Genomic DNA, 22,648 nt, shown 5'->3' with positions numbered 1-22,648 from the left:
GTCAACAAAAAGATAGCTTGTGTGTTGATGCGTATGCATTTGCGTGTGCGTGCTGGGTTCATACACCTGCCAGGTGCGTCCATCTCTTTAAGTCAGCCCGGGCCACGCCCATGCTTCACAAATGACATGAAAGGCTCACCCTCAGTGCGAATTGCTTGCTCAAAGCCATCTTTGATCTTTGAAAGTGGAGATGGGTGTCTTTGAAAGAAAGGCCTACAGGTGTATCAGTGCCAGGGGAGGGGAAAATATTGGCATGCTTCATGCTGGGTGCTTTCCTGACTGCTAATGGCTCAGCTAAACCAAGAAGATCTGCGGACATTTTGGCCTATGTATGCACACTGATTTACACACACACCCAGAGACAGTGGTTGGCCTCTGTAATCAAACTCATGACCACCTAATTTATGCTTTTGAAGAGAAGATAAGCTAGCTTAACACCACTAGCAGATAAAATGAGTATTTTATGACTTTTTCTGAGAAACATCAGCGTGGCATCTCGGGTGAATGGAAACCATCAACCGTGGCGTTCTCTTTCCCCGGGGTCACTTCTGACGCATCACACTTAGCCTCAGTGATTAGACGTAGAGCAAATATTGGTTAACTGATATATCCACTGGAATGCAGCAGCAGTGCACACTGAATAGGTTTGGACTGGTTTCAGAGAGGACTTTGTGTGTTGGGGAAAAACAGTCGCCACATTCTGAGGTCTGAGGCTTGTGACCGAAAGTTTCCTCCAGTAGTCACGCAGGGCGTCTGAGTATGAGAGACAAGGAGTCACACACCCCTGTTAATTATTTTGCAAAGACACTTTATGAGAGATTTAAGTAAGATATGAATTAATGAGGGACTGTTGCTGTTGGAGTCATAAAAAGAGGTGGGACTTAGAAGAAGATATCTTTAACACAATCAAATTTTCCTTTTGGAGAGTTTATAGAGAAATGGATTCTACTCCCGTCTTTGCTAAAAACAGAAAGAAAAGATGCGTTTCACAATTTCAAACAGCACAACGTACCATCCTCAGGCCACTTTAAGACTATTAGAGGCATGCACATTGGCTTCAGGGTAAAAAGCATTTTATTTAATTAGACCCAAATTTCCACCTCAGTTATTCTTTTATCAGATGAATCAGCAGGACCCTGGAGATTTTTTCCTATACTGAAGATGTTGTCTTATGGCTTCTCATCCCCGTTACTTGCTCTCTGTCTCTCTACCTACCTACCTACCTACCTCCTACACATCGCCCTTCAAGCTCAGCAGCCAAGCGTTTTTCCTGTTTACTTACCTACGAAGGGAAGTCAAATGCCCACTCAGTGTGTGAGTTTGTGCTTACTCTTCTTTATTTACAATGACCCATACAGGAGGGAGCCATTACAACCTTTCAGCCATAATTCAATCAAAATTCTGTTCTGCATTTAGAAAAATAAATGGCCCATGAGCGGAGGAATATTTTAACACTGGCTGCATTTTGACAATAAACTGTTTTCAGTGTTAGAGCAGTGGGCATGGGGTGAAGGGAGTGTGTTTATGCATGTGTGGAGGGTGGGGGTGGGGGTGTACCGGCACCTGCTGGTTACTGGAAAAGACGCCGTGTACCATCAACCAGTGGTTTGGGATATTTATTTCTTCAGACCTTAATGGTTAGGAACAGTGAACAAATGATAGGTGTATTGAGTTCTTTCTTTTGCTTCCAAGAGTGGGGAAGGTTGTAATCCTCTGGGTAAACACTGGAGGAGCTTGGCTTTTTAAAATAGACTGAAAACATCAAAGAAAAGTTGTAGTCAGTTTGTGTAACCTCAATAGTTCTGCAACAGTCTTCTAACATGAGAAAGTAGTGAAAATCAGCTATGTTTATGCCCACCAGGCAAAATGATCACACCATCGTTTAGCACAGTTTGACCTGCATGGAATATCACTTGTCATCCCGTTAGCTGTGTGTGTGGAAATGTGTGTTAGTGTGTGTGTTTTCTTGTGCATAATTTGAAGCAAATGCACAGTCTGTGCAAATTAATATGTGAATATGTGTCAGCTTTGCTTTCATCACAGAGGTGTGAACGCGAAGCCGTTTGACACATCTGTAGCCGTTACATTGATGTATGTGTCAACTCGCCTTCCTTTCACACAGCCCTGCCAGCCCCCCACCTTTTCCCGTGTGTGTAGAGCAACCTGACAACCTCTCACTGCACCCAGGCGCAGACTTGATAACATAAAAAACCTTAACTATTGAAGCTGAAAGAACACACATCTAAAGAAGCTCTTTGCTTTAATATGTGATCTGTGAGCGGAGCCAAATTTGCCTTCCTTTCCTCAACGAGGTAAAAGCACCAGCAGCTCTGTGAAATCTACAAAGTCGGCAGGCAAGCAGCCAAAAAGGCCTGAAAAACAGCCCTGCTCATATCACCCCACACGCCTCCACTCCCAACCACAACACACACACACACACACAGAAACACACACGCACAGTACAGAGTTCAGAGTACAGAGTGGTGGGACAAAAGAGGGATGATTGCTCTCAATTTGCTATGGGCCTTGTTGTATTGTCAGAAAATCCGGGTGCATTGGCCTTTATTTTAGCACCCCCTCACCCCCATAGCCTGCCTTAACCTGCCTCCCTGCGAGGCTGTCTTTGTGTGGTACTGCGTCTGCCCTGCCCTCACTTACACACACAGACACACTACAAGAGCTTTATCCTCTTATCAGAAAAGGAAGGCTGCACTCTTTGCTCAAACAGTCTCATGTAGCAACTTCCGCTGTGAGCAGCTTGTTTTCAGGCCTTGTGAGGGGGATTTTCACACTGCAGTTGTCCCCAGAGAAACTGATGCATGCGCCTGAAGGACCCTGACGGCCCCGTAGCTGAGGTCAGAGGCTTGGTGGCGATTAGAATAAACACTTTTGCTGATGAACATAAGATTTTCACAAACTCCTTTTTGCCAAAGTTTTTAGAAGAGTTGGACTTACTCTGAGTTATAGTAAAAAGAAATAAGAATAAACATCAACAGAGATGTTTCAAACCACAGCATTAACACTGAAAGAGTTTCAATAGAAGTGTTAAGACAGGCATCAAGTCATTTAGGTCTAGACGAGACAGCCAAAATCACCAGCCGAGGGTAAAACCCACATCCTTCTGGGTCAGCCTCAAAACAAGAACTTTGATTTGTTCCACTGCAAATACCAACAGAGTGATTGGTGGCCCGGGAACCACAGTGCCAAGAGCACTTCAGTGGAGACACTTCTGAGCAGCCCTGTGACGCCGTGAATAGAACAAAAAGTAAAAAGAGAAGTATGAGAAAGAGCAGCGGAAAGCAGCAGGGTGGGAACGAAAAATGCAGGGTGTTCAGGAGGAAGAGGAAGACAGGTGTATAAGACTGAGCTCACAGATGTTGAAACGTCCCAGCGTCTGTTGGAGGCAAACGGAAGTGCACTTGCAGGCAAGCCAGGCCTCACTGCAGCGCGAGTTCAACTGTCGCCCCACATCTCGCTGTGTGATTTCAAAAGCTAGATAAGGATGCCGTTCCTTTCAACACTCTTCTTTCATCGTCCTAAAACGAAAACACAGACTTTCATTTCCCCTGAAAACAGCGAGTTGTATTGATTGTTGAATCCCAAACAAAAAGCTCACTCGAACATGCCTGAACCCAGAAAGAAAGACAGCTGTTGTCATCAAACTTTTTATACCATAACAAAACATACGCCATGCACTGCTCAGACATTTTTGCATGTAGCATACCTACACAGGCTTTACAGTCCAGACTTTGTTGGAGCATTAAATGTAATACCTGCAGTCAGTTCAAGTCTGTTATCAGTGGCCTATCAGGTCCATTTATACATTCAATACAAATATTTACACTTCAAATATATTCAGTGCAGATTTGGTCTCGGTCCAAAGCACGTATTGCCCTTTGCCGTTCAGATAGAGTTTCAGTTCACCCCTGAAAAAGTGCTCGGCCCTTTACTAAAGAGAGCCTGTGTTTAATGTGTCTCCCTTTGGACAGGAACATGTGTTCTTTCTGTCAGAGGGGACAGGTGGAGGGAAGAAGAGATGAGGAAAAGTGAGAGGAAGCAGGTCGTGTTGGGTGACCATATCACTGAGACTTTCTGCTATCAACTCACCGAGCAAACACTGTGTGTGTTTTACTGATGCAGATAGCTGTGTAAGATTTGTAAGAGTTTGCTGTTCATGTGGTCTGACAAAAATAACTGCTCTCTCTGTTTCACATATATTCACATCTATGAGCTTGAAAGCATGAGGGCGACTGAAAAAAAAAGCATCATCTCATGTAATTCTGTGGTGAAGAAAAAAACACTGTCAGGAAATAAAAAGGCACACATACACACATGCACAGTAAACAAAGCGAGGCAAAGAACGGCACACCCATTCCTTCAAAACATAGCCACAGCCTCTCAGTACATCGTTAATACCAGACATTTTATATCCAGCGTTTTATTCGTTCTTCATAGACTTCCATAATGCTTTCAGATGAAGCAACCACTACTCTGAGAGGGGGCTAGTAAACATGCAACCTTTACCATCCATCTCGACTCTTGGTGCATATTGAGCGCTGCTGTTTAGGCCTCATGTGTGCATTGGTCCCCATCTCCCAGCTCTATCTTGTGGTTATGATATCATAGAGAGAAAAAACAAGGGCATTCTCTCCTAAGTGCACCCTGACACATAAAATATTCATCCAACCACAGAAACCCCTCTAAAATGGGGGTGGTGTGCAGTGCTGGTACCCTTCTGGCCCTCGACGATGCCGACTGGATGTCAAATGTTGGTGGTTGGAGCAGACTCACTGTGGCTTTGGACAGGGTCAACTGGCCAAAGGGAGTGCATTAACACAAGGTTTAACAGGAAGATACAGGTTCAGTCCGTCGGGTTGTTTAGAAACTTTTTCTAAAGAAAATGAACTTTTTCTTGGATCAGAGAAAAAGCAAAAAAAAGATATCAAAAGGCTAAAAATAAACAAATACATAAGGCTTCAGGATGTTTTATGTTTTTAGTTCTATCAGAGTATAGTCAGAACGAATGTACTTATGAGACTGGTTTATTTCATGAGTAATCAAGACGCAAAGACAGAGAAAAACAGATAAGTTAAGAAGGAAATGTCACATCAGTGATGTTTGGTGTTAAAAGCAAAAGTAGGTCAAAGATCAGTGAGAAACAGGCCTAATCTAGTGATCTTCCACTCCTGTATTAGTAGTAGGTGGTTCAGTGGTCTTACAAACCAGCAGCAGGCCACTCGATCTACAGTTGGAGCATTCAGCGCCCAGTGTCAGATGAAGAGTGTGTGTGTGTGGGGGTCGCTGAATGATTACTTTCATCCCCAAAGAGCCAGCCAACTCATCTTGGACCACCAACTCATAAATCTGAGCAATCATCTTTTTTTCTACCTTCTGTGTTTTGTTTCTTTCCAACCAGAGAGCGATCATTCCCCTGACCTCAGGCGTTTGAGGTGGTGTAAATCTCTTAATAACTACACAAGGGCACAAATAGAGGCTATATTTGGAGGGCTGCTTCCCCTTACGGCCCCCACACTCGCCCAAAACAGACAAAAGCGACAGTGTCTGTGTCAGAAATGAAGTCTGTACCTGGTGCTGTCTGTGAGTGAGAGAAGAACAGGCCTTCGTTCCTTCCTTCACGGTTTAAAGAAAAGGGTAGAGTGTACGCTTAGGAGTATGTGTGTATGAAGTAGAGTGTGAAGAGTGTCAATTTTTATTAAGACCATGAACTGGAGCAAACTGGTTGAATAGCTGGAGAGCAGCAACAGAAATGCCATATCCAACCAGAAAGATTAGTCATCAACAAATCTTTCTCTTATGCTGCGTTCCATTTGTACTCGGAAGTCGGAATTTCCGAGTTCTGAGTGGGAACGCCCAGCTGAAACGGCCCCTGAGGTTGGAATTTCCAACTTGTAAGTTGGAGCACCCACATCACCACGAGTTCCCAGTTGGAAATTCAGAGTTTGGGGTAAACAGTAATTGAGCCCCTGTTATATTATTCTTATTTTAGAATTTCTAAAAAAGTGTTTGTTGCAATAAATCAGCTGTAAAAATCAGTCCTCAAGTTACGAATGAGTTCCATTACTATGACATGTTGAAACCGGAAACCGGAAATTTCGCTTAAGTCAGATTTTTATCCTAAATCTCTAAATAACTATCCATTATACTTCATATTCATGGGAAAACAGTACAGACAATTCAAATAGACATTTTAATTACGTAGCACAAACAGCTTATGGAGCTTGTGAACAGAGCGACGTTACTTTGAAACCTTCTCTATTTTCTTGCGTACATATATTTATTGGCGTCATACAGTAGAAATGATGTAAGTCGAAAACCATATAAGTCGAGGACCTCCTGTTCAGTATTGTTCAATGTTTATAAGAAATTCTGCTGTTAAATCAGTTTTTCAACTTGGCAGCTGGAATACTGGACTCAGAGATGACGTCAAGGAACACAGCATTATTTCACTCATTAACAGCATCATCATTGTTGACCATTGGGGTAGATGGGATATTAGCAAAGTGTAATGTCCTCAGCTCTCATGTAGAACCACTCGGGTTGAATTTTTAAGGCTTCCAAATGATAAGAAGATGTGTGTGAATCAATGGGCGCCTGCGTACCCTTGGAGCATGTGTCTGAATGTGTGGGGGGCTTTCAGTGCAAGATATTTCTATATAGTTCGTAAAGAGAGGATGGAGGGGAGGCAGTGGGCACAAACAAATGGACAGAGCGGTAAACGAGAGGAAACTTTACCCATGGGTCAGCCTCAGAGGGAAGATATATTGCCCATGGGTCAGAGGAGAAAAGGGACGGGCAAAATCCATATTGGTCCGTCTGCCTTGCCCCCTTTATATAGTGATAAAATATTCAAATCCAGCCATTACTCCACATTAGGCAACTCTGTAGAGATGCCAGGGAGAAAACCACAGAATGTATACATGCTGGTTCACACACACAGTTTTGGTGCATTGATAGTTACATTAAAATGTCTTCCTCCCATTAGAGGCATAGCCCTCATCCGGACTCACATCTGACATTTAAGGTGTGTGTAGAGCATGTGCATGTATGTTTATGTGCGTCTGTAAGTACGTGTCTGTGTCCACATAAGAGGCATGATCACCGGTGTTTTTTAGCCCAGATGGGAGGGTGCTAAGTGTTCTCGGTTAGTTTGCTGAGGCTGGATAAAGAGATGCAGCTGAAAACAAACGCTGACTTCTTCTGACCCACACAGTCCCACGTATCTCTTCTCTCTTTCACTTTCGTTCAGTTTTTTCATCCGTTATGTTCTGAACTGATGACTGTATGGTCTGGTATTCTTGTCTGGATGTTTCCTTCTGACTAAGCGCTGTTTCAGCAAGACCTGAATATGTGTGTGTGGGTGTATGTGTGAGAGGGACGGTTTAACAGAGTTGATGTGCTCACTATTTCTTGTTTATAAAGCAAAGTTGTGGGATAATAATCACTTTGTCAGTTCTAAGAAATGCTTGATGTCACAAATCATAGTTTATTCTTTGTAAGACGGTTCAGAAAAAAACAGCATTCCTCAAGCATTCGTTTTCTCATAGACTCATACTGTCGTTATCTGCAGATGACGCAACAGCAGGTGCAGCCTGGGTAACACTTAGTGTCTAGTCCATGTATTTCAAGGTCTGCTAAGATTCAAATAATATTTTTGTATTTGGAAGCTGAAAACACGGTGACAGCGTTTCACTACCCCCTTGAAGAGTTTCACTCTGAGTGAATAATTGAGAATTGCAACGTAGGATGCTAATGGTCTTTACAGCTCCAAACTCTAATTTTATTGTTCACTTTGTCTTGCCCTTCCCCCTTCAGAAGTTTTAGAAGTGGATTTTTGACTGTACGTTCTTTTTCTAAGAGTGTTACATTTGAAAATTCTCAATTTCTGTCTTACCTGTTTTCTTCATGTTGGTGTTTCAGGGCACAGAGTGAAGATGGAAGACCCCCAGAAGATGCAGTTCTCGGAGAGGCTGTCAGAAATCGAGCGCTATCAGCGGAGTATGCGAATAGGTCCTGTTAACAACCAACCCCGTCCCATTCACCAGACCCACCTCAGCACATCACAAGGTAAGAACCCAGACATATCTCACGACAAGTAACCAAATCGCGTTCCTTGAACCAAATCTCTGTAAATTAGCTCACAATAATCAACTTTTTGAAGTAAATAACTCTTTTGTTTAACAAACATGTCATGTCAATTTGCCAATGGGTAAGTAATTCCAAAAACAATCTGGTACACATCGGCATGCCCTTCAACCAGAATAAAAATAAGTCAAGATATTTTCATGAGCATTACCAGAAATAGGGGCTCCTTTGAGATCTCTTTGTTTCACTTATCCGGGAGCTGTTATGTAGAAGCCATACAATGGGGAGCTCGTGTCACTTCTGTCCCTGAATGCCCTGCGTTGGTGGGTTCGGGCCCCACAGAGTGCAGGGTTGAGTTTGGCCGGGCAGAATGGTGGGCGCTGCCAACCGGTGCTGAAGCTGGCCTCTGCATGAGCACACGTACATACACTACAACCTTAGGAATTTAACAGCTGCCTGTTACCTTGGCAATAGCGTCACTCCCAGGCAGGTTGAGTGTGAGGGGGAAAGAGAGGGGGCAGACTGAGGTGTGTGTGTGTGTATTTTCAGTGGACAGCTGCGTGGGTGATGGCTGGGGTGAGGATGAGTGTTCACTCTCCGTCATATGTCAGATCCTTTTAACAGAATGCCATGTCTGGAAGCATGCAGACTAAACACAAACACACACACACACATTGTGTTCCCTCCCCACCCACCCACTCTCTGGTTCTCATGCTAGCTAATGAAACCTATTACCTTTGTATCAGCATGTTGCTGGGCACAAGAAGGCTTGTTTAGAGCTCCCAGCCATGTGTGGGTGGAACTCTATCGGTGTGTATCACGGCTTTACTGTGGTGTTTGGCCTTGTGCTTAGCTTAGCCAGCACTGAGTCACCAATAAAAGCCTATTTAGCAGCTGACCGTAGAGGAACACAGGGTCGCATGCCCATGATTTACTTAGTGTTGACACTGATTTTCACTTGCACAGATTGTACTGAGGAGATAACAAGTCAGCCGTTTTACAAACAGAGACCGGTCTTCGGAAAATAAACACACTGGAACTTCGGCACAATATAGTCACTGTGATTACAACTTTCTGATGGCCTAGCAGGTGAAGTCAGCGTCGTATGATGTCTGTGAATAAAAAACAGCATGAACAGCTAAGTTTCTAGCTGTTCCTTTATGGATCTGCGAGTGTACTTGGGTATGTAAAGAAAGGCAAGGAGGGGTGTGCAGACTTGGTCAGGACAGCAAAAGAGTGGTTCTCATTCTGCTCTCGTCTGCCGTGCACAAGTATAGGGAAAGACTCAGGATGCCAGAGACATGCAGGGCTTTAAAGGCCTGTGATGTTGCAGCACACACACGTGCACAAACAGTAGATACACAGGGAGCAGACACAACACATTAACATCTGCTGGAACTGTCAGAAAGTGAAGGCTTCACGTTACAGCAGCCAGCGTCTGGAAGCCGTCTATAAGCGTGTGTGAATGAGGCAGACAAGAGGAAGGGCTGTAAAAACCACACACCTTAATCTGTGGTATTACCCCCATGACGGCACACCGCAGGGCAAGAGTGGTAAAATAATTAAATAATAGGGCAGAGGGCCTTCATCCCTCCCACCTCGTCTTTCTGTCGGAGCGTCTGAGCAGCAGACTGGAAAAAAATGTATGTGGCGGCAGATATCACACACACTGCTCTTGTAGGAGCACACACAGACAGCAACACTACAGATTTACAAGTAAAGCTCAAACAAAAATAGACTTGTTGTAGTAAATCCTGTTCAGAGACACAGGGAAGTGTTTACATATCAACAGCACACTCGCTCTGCTTTGGCAGCCTCGCCCGACACTGTTGTATTTTGTAGATACTTAAAATCCCAGGGCCTGTTTGTTTGAGAATTACCGGGTGATGGATCACCCATCAACACGTTATAATTAAATGGATTCTTGTCTCACTGTTACAAAAGATGTTTTCCATTATCCATGGCTGGAACCTTGCATTTTCCCCCCTTGATGACGACTAAATAAGAAAATACACTGTCATCTCCTCCTAAAGCCTCCTTGCTTCATTTTGTTGTCTGAGCTATGAAATACTGTCTCAGTTTTCATGTCAACAGGACGTGTCTCCAGACATCTGCTCAATAATGCTGATTCTTAATTCTCAAACACACACACACAGACACACAATTGCACCATGGGCACATTAAAAACAGAAAAACACTCACACATACACACATACACAATTCAGTACTAGTGTTGCAAGTTCTCCTGTAGCGCCCCAGACAGACAGGGTAATTAAGAGCTCATTACAGTGCATGCAGTGACAGGATTCCTGCACGCTGGCAGACGCTGCATTCACTGCTTGTTTTTGTTCTGTGGCCACAGGTAAGCCTGCTAGACATGTGGAATCATTCTTAACAAGGGTGGAGGGTGTGTGTGTGTGTGTGTGTGTGTGTGTGTGTGTGTGTGTGTGTGTGTGTGTGTGTGTGTGTGTGTGTGTGTGTGTGTTTCAACTAGTACAGTCAAGCAAATCTGACATTTAGACAATCAAGTACTAAATTGTTATCTCGGTTTTTAAACCTCAACTGAATTACATATGTATCTGCAATGTGTCTGTGGGTGGCAGCTCTTTTCTTTAATTTTTTTTTTTTTTTTACATTTTTTCTTTTGCACACAGAAAAATTAATGAATTCTTTTAAGAGTATAAGACATTTTTTAAATCTTCCTGAAGTGCAGTTTTGTTTTATTGAAAACTCATCAATCTTGCAGGTAAAAAGGAACTAAAGCGACTCTTTTAAGTTAAAGAAAGAGGTGAAAAAAGAAATAAAGGTGCAGCTTAGTCATCCAAAATATTCAGGAACTTCTGAGGTGGTATCATTTGACATGTTTTTTGTTCCAACACCTGTGTGTTCCCCTCTGAAGATGAATATCAGATAGTAGCATAACGTTCCGCCATCAAGATGAGTGCTTAAAGCTTTGATGAGGGCCCAAAAGTGTGTGTGTGTGTGTGTGTGTGTGTGTGTGTGTGTGTGTGTGTGTGTGTGTGTGTGTGAGTGTGAGTGTGCTCAAGAATTCTCGTTGGTACCTAAAGCTTCCTCTTGAATAACTGGTCTACATCTCCTGCAGTTGTGCCTTGGCCCTCTTACTTAGCATGTTTAGGCTGCGGCCTCTGAGACTGGGCTGCTCTGAAGAAGGTCCTGTTTGATAGGACCAAGTTAATGCAGCACTACCCCTCCTGCTCCTTCCACAGTGACCACACTGTTTACCCCACATAAACAAGCTGACTGGCCCCCCAGGTTCCAGGTGGAACATAACCACCGCTGCTCGTACTAATTCACACATTGAGAATGACACGAACAGCCAATTAGACACGAGGGTGAGACAGGAAACGGACGCTTTCAGGTAGCTGTGGATGCTGGTTGAGTTTCACGCTGATTCTGCCAAACCAGAGGAAACCAGGAAGCTGGTCCTCTGAGGATAATACAGACAGAATGAGCAGGAATCTGGACTAGTTCTCTGGGCACTCTGTTTTACTTATGAACTACATTATTTACATAATACATCGATGACTCCTTCAAAGTTTGTTTGTTATAGCTCCTAAAAGCATCAATTGTGGTCACTGTCTTCTTGCGACCCTGAGAAGGATAATTCAAACTGAAAATGTTTTTGTTCTTCAGCAAAAAATGAGTCTTCTGAGGCTGCTTTCAAGTAGAAGAAAAAAAAGTAGGAGTAAGTTGTTTTTACCAAACACATCTGTTTAAATAAGTTATAATTTTACATCAGAGTCAGTCTGAGTTTTACTTTTCAGCAGTTACAGACACTTCATGTGTGCCATGAACGGTCTCTTTTAAATCTGAGAGGGCGGCAGGGTGACGAGCCCTCAAAGAGAACATAGGATTTTTCAGTCTATGTGTTTGTTTTTGCTCATGTTATAAGTGAGGGCTCAAAAGACATATCAAATGTCCCACATAGCCGAGCCAAGGCCGCGTTCCCCCCTCGCTAACACGCTCTCTTTCTCTCTCCTCTCCTCGCTGGCGTCTTTCTTTCTCTCTTCGTTGCTCTCTCACATTTTCTCCCTGTTTAAACGCCTAAAGCCTGAGCGAAGCAGGAAGCCAGCACAAGGACCAGCATTCACTGTGTCTCAATGACATGCTTCATTACGGCAGGCGCATTACATGTCTCAGAGGCGTTGCTGGATCCGGAGTCACGAGGATGGATGCCATTTTGGCTCAAAAATCTTTTCAGCTCCCCCTTTCATCTACGTTTGCACTTCAAATGCAGCACGTGTTTATTTGTGTCCTCCCCAAACTGCACTGGCACCACCCCAGAGCTCTTATCTGTGACGTAGTCACCTCTTCTCCCCGTTTTAGCCCCTGCCTTACCCACTCCTCAGCTCCACCCAGGGCTGTTCCTCTTATTAACAGGGGTAATCTGTGCCTCTGGTATTGACGTTGTCTGCTGGCCAATCAAAATATTTGAAGGAAATGTTTATTTTCTTGAGTGAATCGTACCAGCTGCTTGGAAGCATGTCTGAATAAGGCCATTTATGTGTAAGAATTTGCCATTGTGAGGCATAGTGCAGGACCCTTTTGGTGGCTGAGTGCTGATCTGGGCCTTTCAAAGGAAGTAGAGGAGCTCTAGGGGAAGCACAGGTCTTACTCATGCCTACCTCTCTTTGCTTATGGCATCTGTCTTATTCCTAATGGCCACTGAAAGATGTTTGAAGTTTGCTCTATTGCAGTATCTACATAGAAAGTAGCAGAGCATTAGTGACAGGATATGGTTGCTAAAACCATAATTTTTGATCATAGAAGCAAAAACTTTTTCTTTTTCTTTTCTTTTTTTTCCTTTTTTTTGCACAAAGGCACACAGATTATCCTTCCCTCCAGCCCATGTGTTGCAGCTTCCCATTCCAACTGAGCTCCGTGCGAGATGTCTTGTAACAACTGCATCGTTTCAGACCCAGAGCAAACAGCTCCTGTTTATGTCAGCCTTCCTGCGGTGTGACTGCTGAGTGTGAAGCAGGGTCCCACGCGCTGGGCCAGTAGGTCCATGACCCTCCTTCGCTTCCTGACATCTTGGCTGGACAGGCTAGCAAGTGTCCTGTACTTCACAGATCCCCGCTGTCCCTACAGCGTCTCGCCTGAGGGACCCAAAAATATCTCTCTTCCACCCATCAAGCATATTTTTCCAATCCTGGTCTCACTCTGGTGAGAAAAGTACCCCTCCTCTTCCCCGTCTTCGCTGCTCAGTCAGCACAGGTCAACTTGTGACAGAGAGATATCTCAAAACTGCTAGATGTCAAAGCAGTTCAGACAAGTCTGTCATGAAGATGTGTTGTACAATGCTGTAGATTGAAGTGTCTGCCACACGTACAAGATCCTTACATACACCAGACACTTTCTAGTTTTTGGCAAAAGACCTAAATTTACATTCCTACAAGAACAGAATTTTACCTTAAGCTTTGTGTAAATAGGCATGGATTAGTATTAACTCTTTGATTACTGTGTGTTATTGCAGCCCTGTGGCAAGAGCAAATGGACACCCCAGCTCTGAAGACATGCAAGGTGGAGGAGGACCTTCGACCATGGCCAGGTGAGTCAAAGTGATACATTTCTCCCTCGCAGTTTAAGTCAGGAGTAGACTTGTGTGCATCTATTTTCCTGCCAGAGTAGGTGTCAGGTGTGGTGATTACAGGAGAAACAGCTTTTTCAAATTCCCCCATGGCCAATGATGAATTGTGACTTGGATCGTTTGAAAGAGAAAATGATTTCTTCGATGACGAACTAACATAGCTCGACAAGCATCCCTGACAGCTTTTCAATAATGAAGGCGCGAAGCAGGAAATACGCTCAAAGCACAGGGAGTGCCATTGGTTGTGACAATTTTGGAGTCTGTTTCGTTTTGCCTGTAGGCCCCTACTACACCCCATAACATTCCTTTAACGCCACCACCCTGCCTGCCTGCCTGCCTGCCTGCCTTCAACTCCTTTCTTCCCGCCCACTCTCTATTTCTTTCATTTCTTTGTGGGTGATTTGGATCTTTGCAGCCCCCTCTGTCTCCTAGCTGTTCCCGACCCAGAAACCACCACACCACACCACACCACACCACACCACACTAGACATGCTGAGTCATCCTCTCATACTGTGGTGAGGACACACATTCAGGCGCACAGAAGAATGACAAAGACTTTTAAAACTGGTTCACTGATGTTGCTTTTTTTTTTATTTTTTAACAATTTTAGTCGCTTAACACAAGCATTAACATATTTACTTGTCTTATTGTCTTTGAGGAGGATCACAGCAGAGCTCAAGTAACAATGCGGAAATGTAAAGTGATGGATAGTAACATGAATATGTTTGAGATTCAACAGTGGAAACTACAAGCTGCATAGACTCAGATCAATATGACTTTTTGAGAGAGCCAGTTTACTTTAATGTTATACTCCCTTTCTGCAGACTGCCTGCTACAATTTGGTGTTAGCTGCAGATTTGTAAGATAATTTATTGCTAGAATCTTGATTGTACTTTTACATCTGTCAGAAATGATGGTGACCCTGTCTTGTATTGTTTTGCAAAGCAATCCAACCATTTATGGTGGAGTTATATACACATATGGTGAAAACAGCCCTATCTCACTGTGATAAAGAATCCTTTAAAAAAAGTCCTGGATCCACAGAGTGATCCAGATCACCTCCAAAATTTAATCACTTCTTCCTTATCCCATTTTGAACATTTCCTGAAAATTTCATCAAGATCTGTTTGTTAGTTTTTTAGTTATGTTGTTCACAGACAAATAAACAAAGTCTCCTAAAAACATCACCTCCTTGGTGGAGGTAATAACCCTGTGCCATTAATTCTAAGGAAGTGTCATATCACAAAGAAAATTTACTTACTAAAAATATTAATCATGTCACATTGTTTGTTAATGCATTAGGGAAATCTCTGGTTTCCTGTCATCACAAACTTCCTTCAACCTTGCTTATGTTTCATGTCATAAGTTGGAGAGATGCAAAGTTTCTCTCCGCTCTCTTGATCAAAAGCTCAGCATCGGTCAGGCTTTGGGGCTGCTGGCCCTGATGCCACAGTGCAGAGGTGATTATTATTTGCATTTGGAGGCATGATGCTCAGGGCCCAAAGCTTTGCTGCTTAAAAAAACACCTGAAGATCATTTGTGTTCATTTGGGTCTCCTACTCTTCGGCCTGTGTAACAGCAGACCTGCCTTGGCATCAACGCCGCCCTGTTATCAACAGAGACCGCTCATTCTTACAGCTTCCAATGTTCAGACCACCCAAACCACTAAGCTGATTAAAAGAGCTCCATACAGAGATTTTCAATACAGTAATAATAAAGGTAACATAGGTAGAACATACAAGAGGACAGTCTCACTGCACAGCGGTGATGCCTTCATGTAGCCGGATCAGACCTGAGGTTTCGCTTTCTCCCTTTCTTTCCCTTCACTTATTTGCCTGAGACACCATTCCCCGGGCGCTGGCAGTCACGGTTTGCATCAAGCCTGAGTAAACATTTCACAGGTGAGCGCCTGGATTTGCATCTCCCCATCGCCAGTCACCACATGCGGACACAAGCACACACACACTCACACTATCTGCACACAATCACACACAGAGCTCTGACCGCCACAAACTTGCCCTTATGTTAACAACCAAAATCAGTTTCTCCCATAAGCAAATGAAGCAAACCTCCTGTCATATCTGGGTTACACGCTTGACTGTGGACTAGTGGACTTCTTGAGCTAAGCATAGAGGAGGACTCCACCCTTGGTGTTGCTGAATTAAATAAGTGTGCGGTGCTATGCTTCAAAGCTAGAGAAGAGAGACGGCTGGAACACTATGTTCTCTATAAAAGCCCTGATTCCCAGCTACCCGCTTCATAGACTGGGAACATCACAGACAGAAGAATTTGCCAGTTCGCCCTCTGGGGTCCATCCCCTCTCCTGTCCCTGCAATTTAGTCAACACATTTCAGATGAAACTAATGGAGATCATGTGTGGTTTTGGGCCGCAGAGGTTACAGGCAGCTACTACAAGGCTCAGTAAGGAAGACCCTCTCTGCCAAAGATACACCACAGTTACCACAGCCACAACATTGAGGCCTGTACTTATGCTGGGTGGGGGAGGGTGGGGATACAGTAAGGTATGCAGTATGGTTAAAAGAGAGAGAAAAAGCAGGCTGCACAGCTTGGCTTTTAATCACAAAGTAGTTTGTTCAACCCTCTCCTCAAGAGGGAGCTGCTGTGCTGCACGGTGTCGGAGGTGGCAGCAGACCCCACCTGGCACCAAGCCAAGAGCTGCATGCTGTGCAAGCCCATTAAGGTGTTGTGATAAGTGTCCAGGGCAGTTTACCCTGACAGAGCACAGGAGCCGGTTCCCACCACAGTTTAGACGACGCATTTCCACACACTCAAATTAAGTAGAGATCATGAGCAGGGTGGGCTGTGGCAGCTAGAGCCCTCCAGTCCCCACACCACACATCTCCTTCTGAGCTTTACCCCAGAGGCTAAATTTAGCACAGACAGTGTGAGAGGAAGGGACAAACAGACAGACAGACAGACAGAGAAAGAAAGGGAGAGAAAGAAAGCAAAGGCTTTTTGGGAGTCCGTTAGGAATTAGTGGGCCGACTCCACTTCACCCGAATCAACAGCAGCTGAGGGCAGGGATTTTCCTCGCGTGAAATCAGATATGCAGCTTGACTCTGGTGCCTGGTTGAGTCTGGAAAAAGAAACAGCACCCCACCAACCCCACATCCCAAAAATGAAAAGAGAAAATTCGACAGCAGAAATGTGTCTGAAAAAATAGTATAGAGGGGCCTATGGAAATGGCACAGGAACCTTTTTTATGTCGATGAAAATGGACCCACTTTTTGAGACATAGGGAAAAGACATTTGAACAACACTGTGGCACGCAAGTTTGGCATTCTCCCCCCTCAGGGCTGTGGCGTGCGAAAGCTTGCTGTTTCACAAATACAAGCTCTCTTTTCTCTGCCATCCAAATCCACATTTTACACTTGCAGTCATGTGGGCACGTTGGACCCATTAAAGCCACATGCAGACAAACAAATAACCATAGACTGAGGTGTGTGTAAGTGTGTGTAAGTGTGTGAGTACAAGCAGCAGGTGTGCACGGCGCACTGTATACCAACAGCAGTTGTGAGAAACTTCCTTCAAACATTGTGTACAACTTGGTGAAGGGCGTTTACAGCTACAGAGTGTTTCAGGCTGGCAGCTGGCCATCTCACCTTCTTTATAAATATGTGTCACAAGTGCAAAGACTTGACATGCATAACCTGCCAGGCAAGGGTTTCATTTTCACACCTCCATAAGACAACTAAATGCATCTACCTGAAAGTTTCTAATGAGGTTAAACCTCAAAAACTAAAAGCTGAACAGAGAGAATGATAAAAACAAAAGGGTCTGTAGACACAACACCACTTTATTTATCTATAAAACTGATGTGACATTATATCAAGGATACTCCTGAGTGAAGCGTGTCAGGGGAAGATGTGTGACCCTAGGGGCCAGCCTGATGACAGCAGCAACCCAAAGTCCCAAAGCTGAAGTCAAACCCTTCTGCAACATTTCTATTTCCCCGTTGTCTGCTGCTGAAATCAGTGAGAGTGCAGTGAAATTCAAGTCTTTACAGCTGCGTTCACACTGTTCTGTTACCTGTGAGAATACACAAGGCAGTTTACTCTGACAGCTCTTGGACTGTGATTCACATTAGTTTAAGGGATATCCACGCACAAAAATCCCCCTCACCTCCACCCCCACCCTCCCTTTGCATTCTCCTCTCCTGTCTGCTTCTGATTGTGACCGTCTGCCTCTGTCACATAAGTATGATTTATGATGAGTTGCACAACGACACAACAAGCCGTCAGTGTTTATACAAAGCACCCTTCAGCGCTGACAATGCCTCTTTTCATTGCTCTGCGAAAGATAGAATACTGCACTTTGCCTTTCTTTAAGAAGGAGGTAAAAGGGCCGCGGTGAAGGGGCCTCGTCTTAACTCCAGTCTTGTGCACGGGGCTGTGGGCTGATGCGCTGTCAGCGTCTGATGACTGTTAGAAGCAAGAAAGTCCATCAGGTCGTTATTTTGAGCAATTATTTCCATGGACAGGAGTATCACAGGGAATTTGAGCTCAGAGCTGTGGGTTTGGGGAAGTTTTCTTTCCTGGAGGTCATTTTTCTAAATTACTGAACCGTCTGAGCTTTGTGGTTTGTTATCAGTGCAGTATTCTTAATGTTGTCTTTTAACAGCTTTTTTTCTTGTTTCTGCTGACAGCTACGACAGAACTCTTCCAACAGCGGACCACCTTCCCGTCTCTATCACCACTGACTGACCCTCGCTTCTCAGACCCACGGATGCACTATCCCGGGGCCTTCCCCTACTCTGCTAACACCTCCAGCACTGGCATCAGTGGCCTCAGCATGTCAGCCTCCTCCAGATACCACACCTACCTGCCACCCCCCTACTCAAACAACCAGAGCCAGAACTTCCAGTCCAACTCCTACCTGTATTACGGCACGGGCTCAGGGTCCTACCAGTTTTCCATGGTGGCACCAGGAAACACAGGGGGTGAGCGCTCCCCCACTCGCCTGCTTTCCTGCTCTGGCGCCGGCGGTACCGGAGGGACCAACAGTCTGATGAACCCAGGCCTGAACACCCAGAGTGAGGGTGTGGAGGCTGACGGTAGCCACAGCAACTCCCCTACTGCCATGAGTGCTTCAGGCCGTTTGGATGAGTCCGTTTGGAGGCCTTACTGACTGACAGACAGCTAAACTATCAGAGGGTGAGAGGAGGAACCAAACGATCACAAAGAGCATAACAGATGAACACTGAAAGTTTAAAAAAAAAAGAGAAATCCTGCATGTTTGTCTTTCGTTTCTCCAGCACTCGCTTTGAAGACTTTTATGCCCCTCACCAACTCTCTCAAGAATTCTGCATATTTTGTAAATACTTGGTAAGCTCCTGCACTGCTCTACATGTATTCTAAGATGACTATAAAAGCCATAGAAGTTAAGAAGATCTGCTAAAGCTGCAAATACAAATGAAGCCAAAGTAACGACACCTTGTCGGGTGTACAGAGAAAAAGACTGGATGTGTGATCCACCAGAGAGGCCACTGAAAAAACACACTGACTTTCATCAACCAGACATTGCTGATCAGTCCAACTCACTTAGCAGTTGGAGACGGGCAGTTGGAGCGGATGTTTGCTCACAAAAGACGTAGTAGTGCAGACATCCTTCCAAAGCATGGCTTCACTGCCGTGGAAACCTCGTCTTTTAAGCTTTAATTTCTCTGAAACATCAAATATAAAAAATAATAATAATTGAAAAAACATCCGCTGTTGCACCCAGGGTAGTTTCTTGTACTTCCGGTACATATGCAGTACCTATTACCTAATTTATAATCTAAATAGATTCAGCCTTTGGTGCTATGGTAAGCAGCAGATGCTTCAGTACAAGTGCAGCATGTTAGAACGTAAAGCATTTTATCTTTTGGGACTGACAAGTTTAAGAAACGGATTCTCCACTGCTGTGTCACCAGAGTTTCGACAGGACAATGGGTCGTGTTTTAAGATGTTTAAAGCTTAACACAGAGGGTTGACCATTAGAGTATGTTCCTACGGGGAAACTCCAATCCTGCTGCGTTAACCTTTTACTTTTTCCTTCAAGTTTCTTGGTTGAGTCCCTTTTCTTAAAAGTCCTGGTGAGTTTTTCTGAAACTGGATGACACAGTTTACTTTTGATATTTATTTGAGCCAAATTCTGAGGAAATGCGTGCATATACCCAAACTCCTTAAGCATTTCTCTCTACCTTTCCTTTTAATATACAATAAACAGTGTATACCATATTTTGTTGTTAAGTATAAATTTGGATTTTGTGTAATATATTGCTTCTAAATTATAAAAAAAACTTTTTAATGTAATTATTTTGTCTTCTAATGTAGCTTTGATGCACTAAATCTTTTACTTCTTATGAACCATGCCCAACAGATGATGTAAAATAGATTGTTTTTAGATCAGTAGCCATTTCAATAATTTCTAAGTTGCCTTCCATTGTAAAACAAGCCATTTGCTCATTCTTGTTTGTTTTTGTTTTTTGCACTATGAATGATTTTTTTTCCTCTTCAAGATACAAATAACAGTCATTAAATATCCATTAAATTACACATCCTTAACAAACAAATTGTTCCCTAAACATTCTCCTCCAACAATTTAATTCCTTCATCTAAAACACATCAATCTGACAGTGTCTTGACACACACACACACACACACATACATGCATTCCTGCATCATAGATGTTGGTTTCCCTCTATCTGGAAGACCGATCTTTGCATCTATACATGTGAGCTTCTATTCCTGGAGGAGGAGGAGCAGAGGGATGAAGGGATGGAGGGAAAGGGTGGGTCTGCGGTGTCTTCTTACGAACACCAGGGGCAGTTACACGGGGTGGGGTGGGGGGGGATCTTGAATTGTGCACAGGTTCTTTTGTTTTGGATAATCTGTGAGCGCTTTGAAGCTTTTACGGCCTAAGACTGATCATGACTGATCATCAGTGAGTGCCAGGGGCCACGGTTCTGCCAACAACGTACACACCTACACTGATCTCTCAGGTATGAGCTGTATACAGGTTGGTACAGCAGGTATTAAGGGGCTTCCTTAAGAAGTGAGCAGAGGTATTAGGTAATTACCAAAGTGAACAGTAATCCACAGTAATCTTGCATTTGCAGCTCAGGTACAAATAATTTATTCAAGATTTTTGCAGATCAAACATAATGACCCTCAGCCTTACCTCCTATTCAGAAACAATACTGCGTTCTTCTTTTCTTCAGGTTTTAAAGGAAAAGCATGTTTCTCTGCTCACGCCACTGGAGCCTTTATTAGGTTGAAGACCTGACCTCACTGAGGGAACACATATAGCAGCTCAGATAATCATAGGTATATGTAAAAAAAATGATTTAAAAGATTACCAAAGATCATCACAACAGCCTTTAATACAGCCATGATGTCAATGCTGGGAGTGTAGCACATCAGTCCTGTTTGGACTGATCTCTAAAACCATTCTTTATGCAAAACCTGAAAGCCAAAGTGTACAAGTTTCATTGTTTATTGAATCAAAGAGCACAATGTCACATTTTCCTTTTTGTTCTTTACAAGATGCTTTTTTTGTTAACATATATCAAAATGTTAATCCATCTGGTTCTTTTTATTTTTCTTATGCTCAAAGCATGTAAACCTGATATTGATATGTTAATTTAAGATCTCATCTATGTATGTAATGTTGTTCATGCTTCCATATTGAGTGCTTGTAAAGTTTGCGAAAAATGTAGTTTTTGATCATTTTAATTAAAAAAAAAATCATGTCTCATTTTTGTCTGTTGAACAGCTGTTTATTTGTCAGAGTAATTGAATATTCTCCAGGTGAAAGGTTAAGAATGTATTACTTTCTTATCAGATTTAGACGTACCATCTGCTTCCTTGAGAAAATCCCACCTGCATTCGATTAAGAATCAACATTCTCATAAAGATGCCATGAAGAGGATTTGTTTTGATGCACTCCCTCGCCACCTTGTGGCCGGGAGTCTCCGCACTCTGTCAAAAATTACTTTTAGCAAGGTGTGTGTTTGTTTTGGAATTATGTGGATCGAAATATTTCCAATATAATATTGGATCGAAACAAACTGACTTAGTTCGAGACAACTTTTTACTGGATACGACGCACGAAGGTAAGGTATTTGTCTGTACAGTAACATGGCTATATGGTTTGAAACGTGACGTCAAGCAAACGTTGCAGCAGCCGGCGACATGTTAGTCCGGTGCGCTGACATATCTGTAAGCTAACATGACAACAAGTAAACACTGTCAGTTTGTATGTTGTTTAGCAGCTGTCTATATTTAGCGCAGATGGCAGTCTGGTGCTCTAAGACATGTCTGTAATGTGTAAAGTCAGTAAATCCTGGTCATGTCTTAAATGACAATGACAATGAGAATTCCCAGTCATCTACCAAGCAGAGCTAACGCGACCTCACTCTTCCTTATGTTGAAATGCTGACTCAGCATTTTAACATGTTGTTCTCCTACTTAATTATTTTATTGACAGGCTCTCAAGTTTGAACAGACCACTGCAGAATAACTTCTGACTGTGGGTTGGAATGAATATTAGCACAAACAGTTTAGCCCCAGTGTTATGGAGAGATACAGCCTGAGCTAACGGCTAATTAGCCTTTCGCTCGGGCTTTATCACTCTCCTGTTTAGCTTTCTTCTGCTCATCTGTCCTTCTTCTGTCTGACAGTTAGGCTCCTGTGTCCACCACCACTACAAAATTAAACACATAAATCGTTTTTATCAGAGATAAAACACAGATCTCTGTGTTTTATCTCTTCTCACTGCTAAACTTCGTCAGGCGGTGTGGTGTTGCCATAGAGACCTAGACGTGCCATAGATCAGTCCAGTCCTGGACGACCCGATCGGGAAGCTAAAAAGTAGCAATTTAAAATAACCCGTAACCAGCAATATTGGGGCTAATAATCTAATTGTAAATTG

At 43.5% G+C, this 22,648-nt stretch overlaps 1 protein-coding gene across 2 annotated transcripts in view; it reads left to right on the top strand.

Moving 5' to 3' along the window:
• The window catches only part of runx3 (RUNX family transcription factor 3), a 128,290-nt gene extending 107,752 nt beyond the window's left edge, over window positions 1-20,538 (top strand). For both annotated transcript variants that reach the window (XM_074692686.1, XM_074692687.1), the window contains 3 exons: window positions 7,939-8,085; window positions 13,601-13,675; window positions 18,381-20,538. In XM_074692686.1, coding sequence (XP_074548787.1) covers window positions 7,939-8,085; window positions 13,601-13,675; window positions 18,381-18,862 — 704 coding nt within the window. In that variant the 3' untranslated portion in view covers window positions 18,863-20,538. The remainder of the gene's footprint in view (window positions 1-7,938; window positions 8,086-13,600; window positions 13,676-18,380) is intronic.
• The last annotated feature ends 2,110 nt before the right edge of the window (window positions 20,539-22,648 follow it).

The sequence above is a fragment of the Halichoeres trimaculatus genome, unplaced genomic scaffold, assembly GCF_033239565.1.
Source record: "Halichoeres trimaculatus isolate MK-OKI-2021-1 unplaced genomic scaffold, fHalTri1.1 fHalTri1_scaffold_17, whole genome shotgun sequence".
Classification (NCBI taxonomy): domain Eukaryota; kingdom Metazoa; phylum Chordata; class Actinopteri; order Labriformes; family Labridae; genus Halichoeres; species Halichoeres trimaculatus.
Note: the sequence above shows the minus strand (reverse complement) of the source record. Positions and strands in the feature narration are given on the sequence as shown.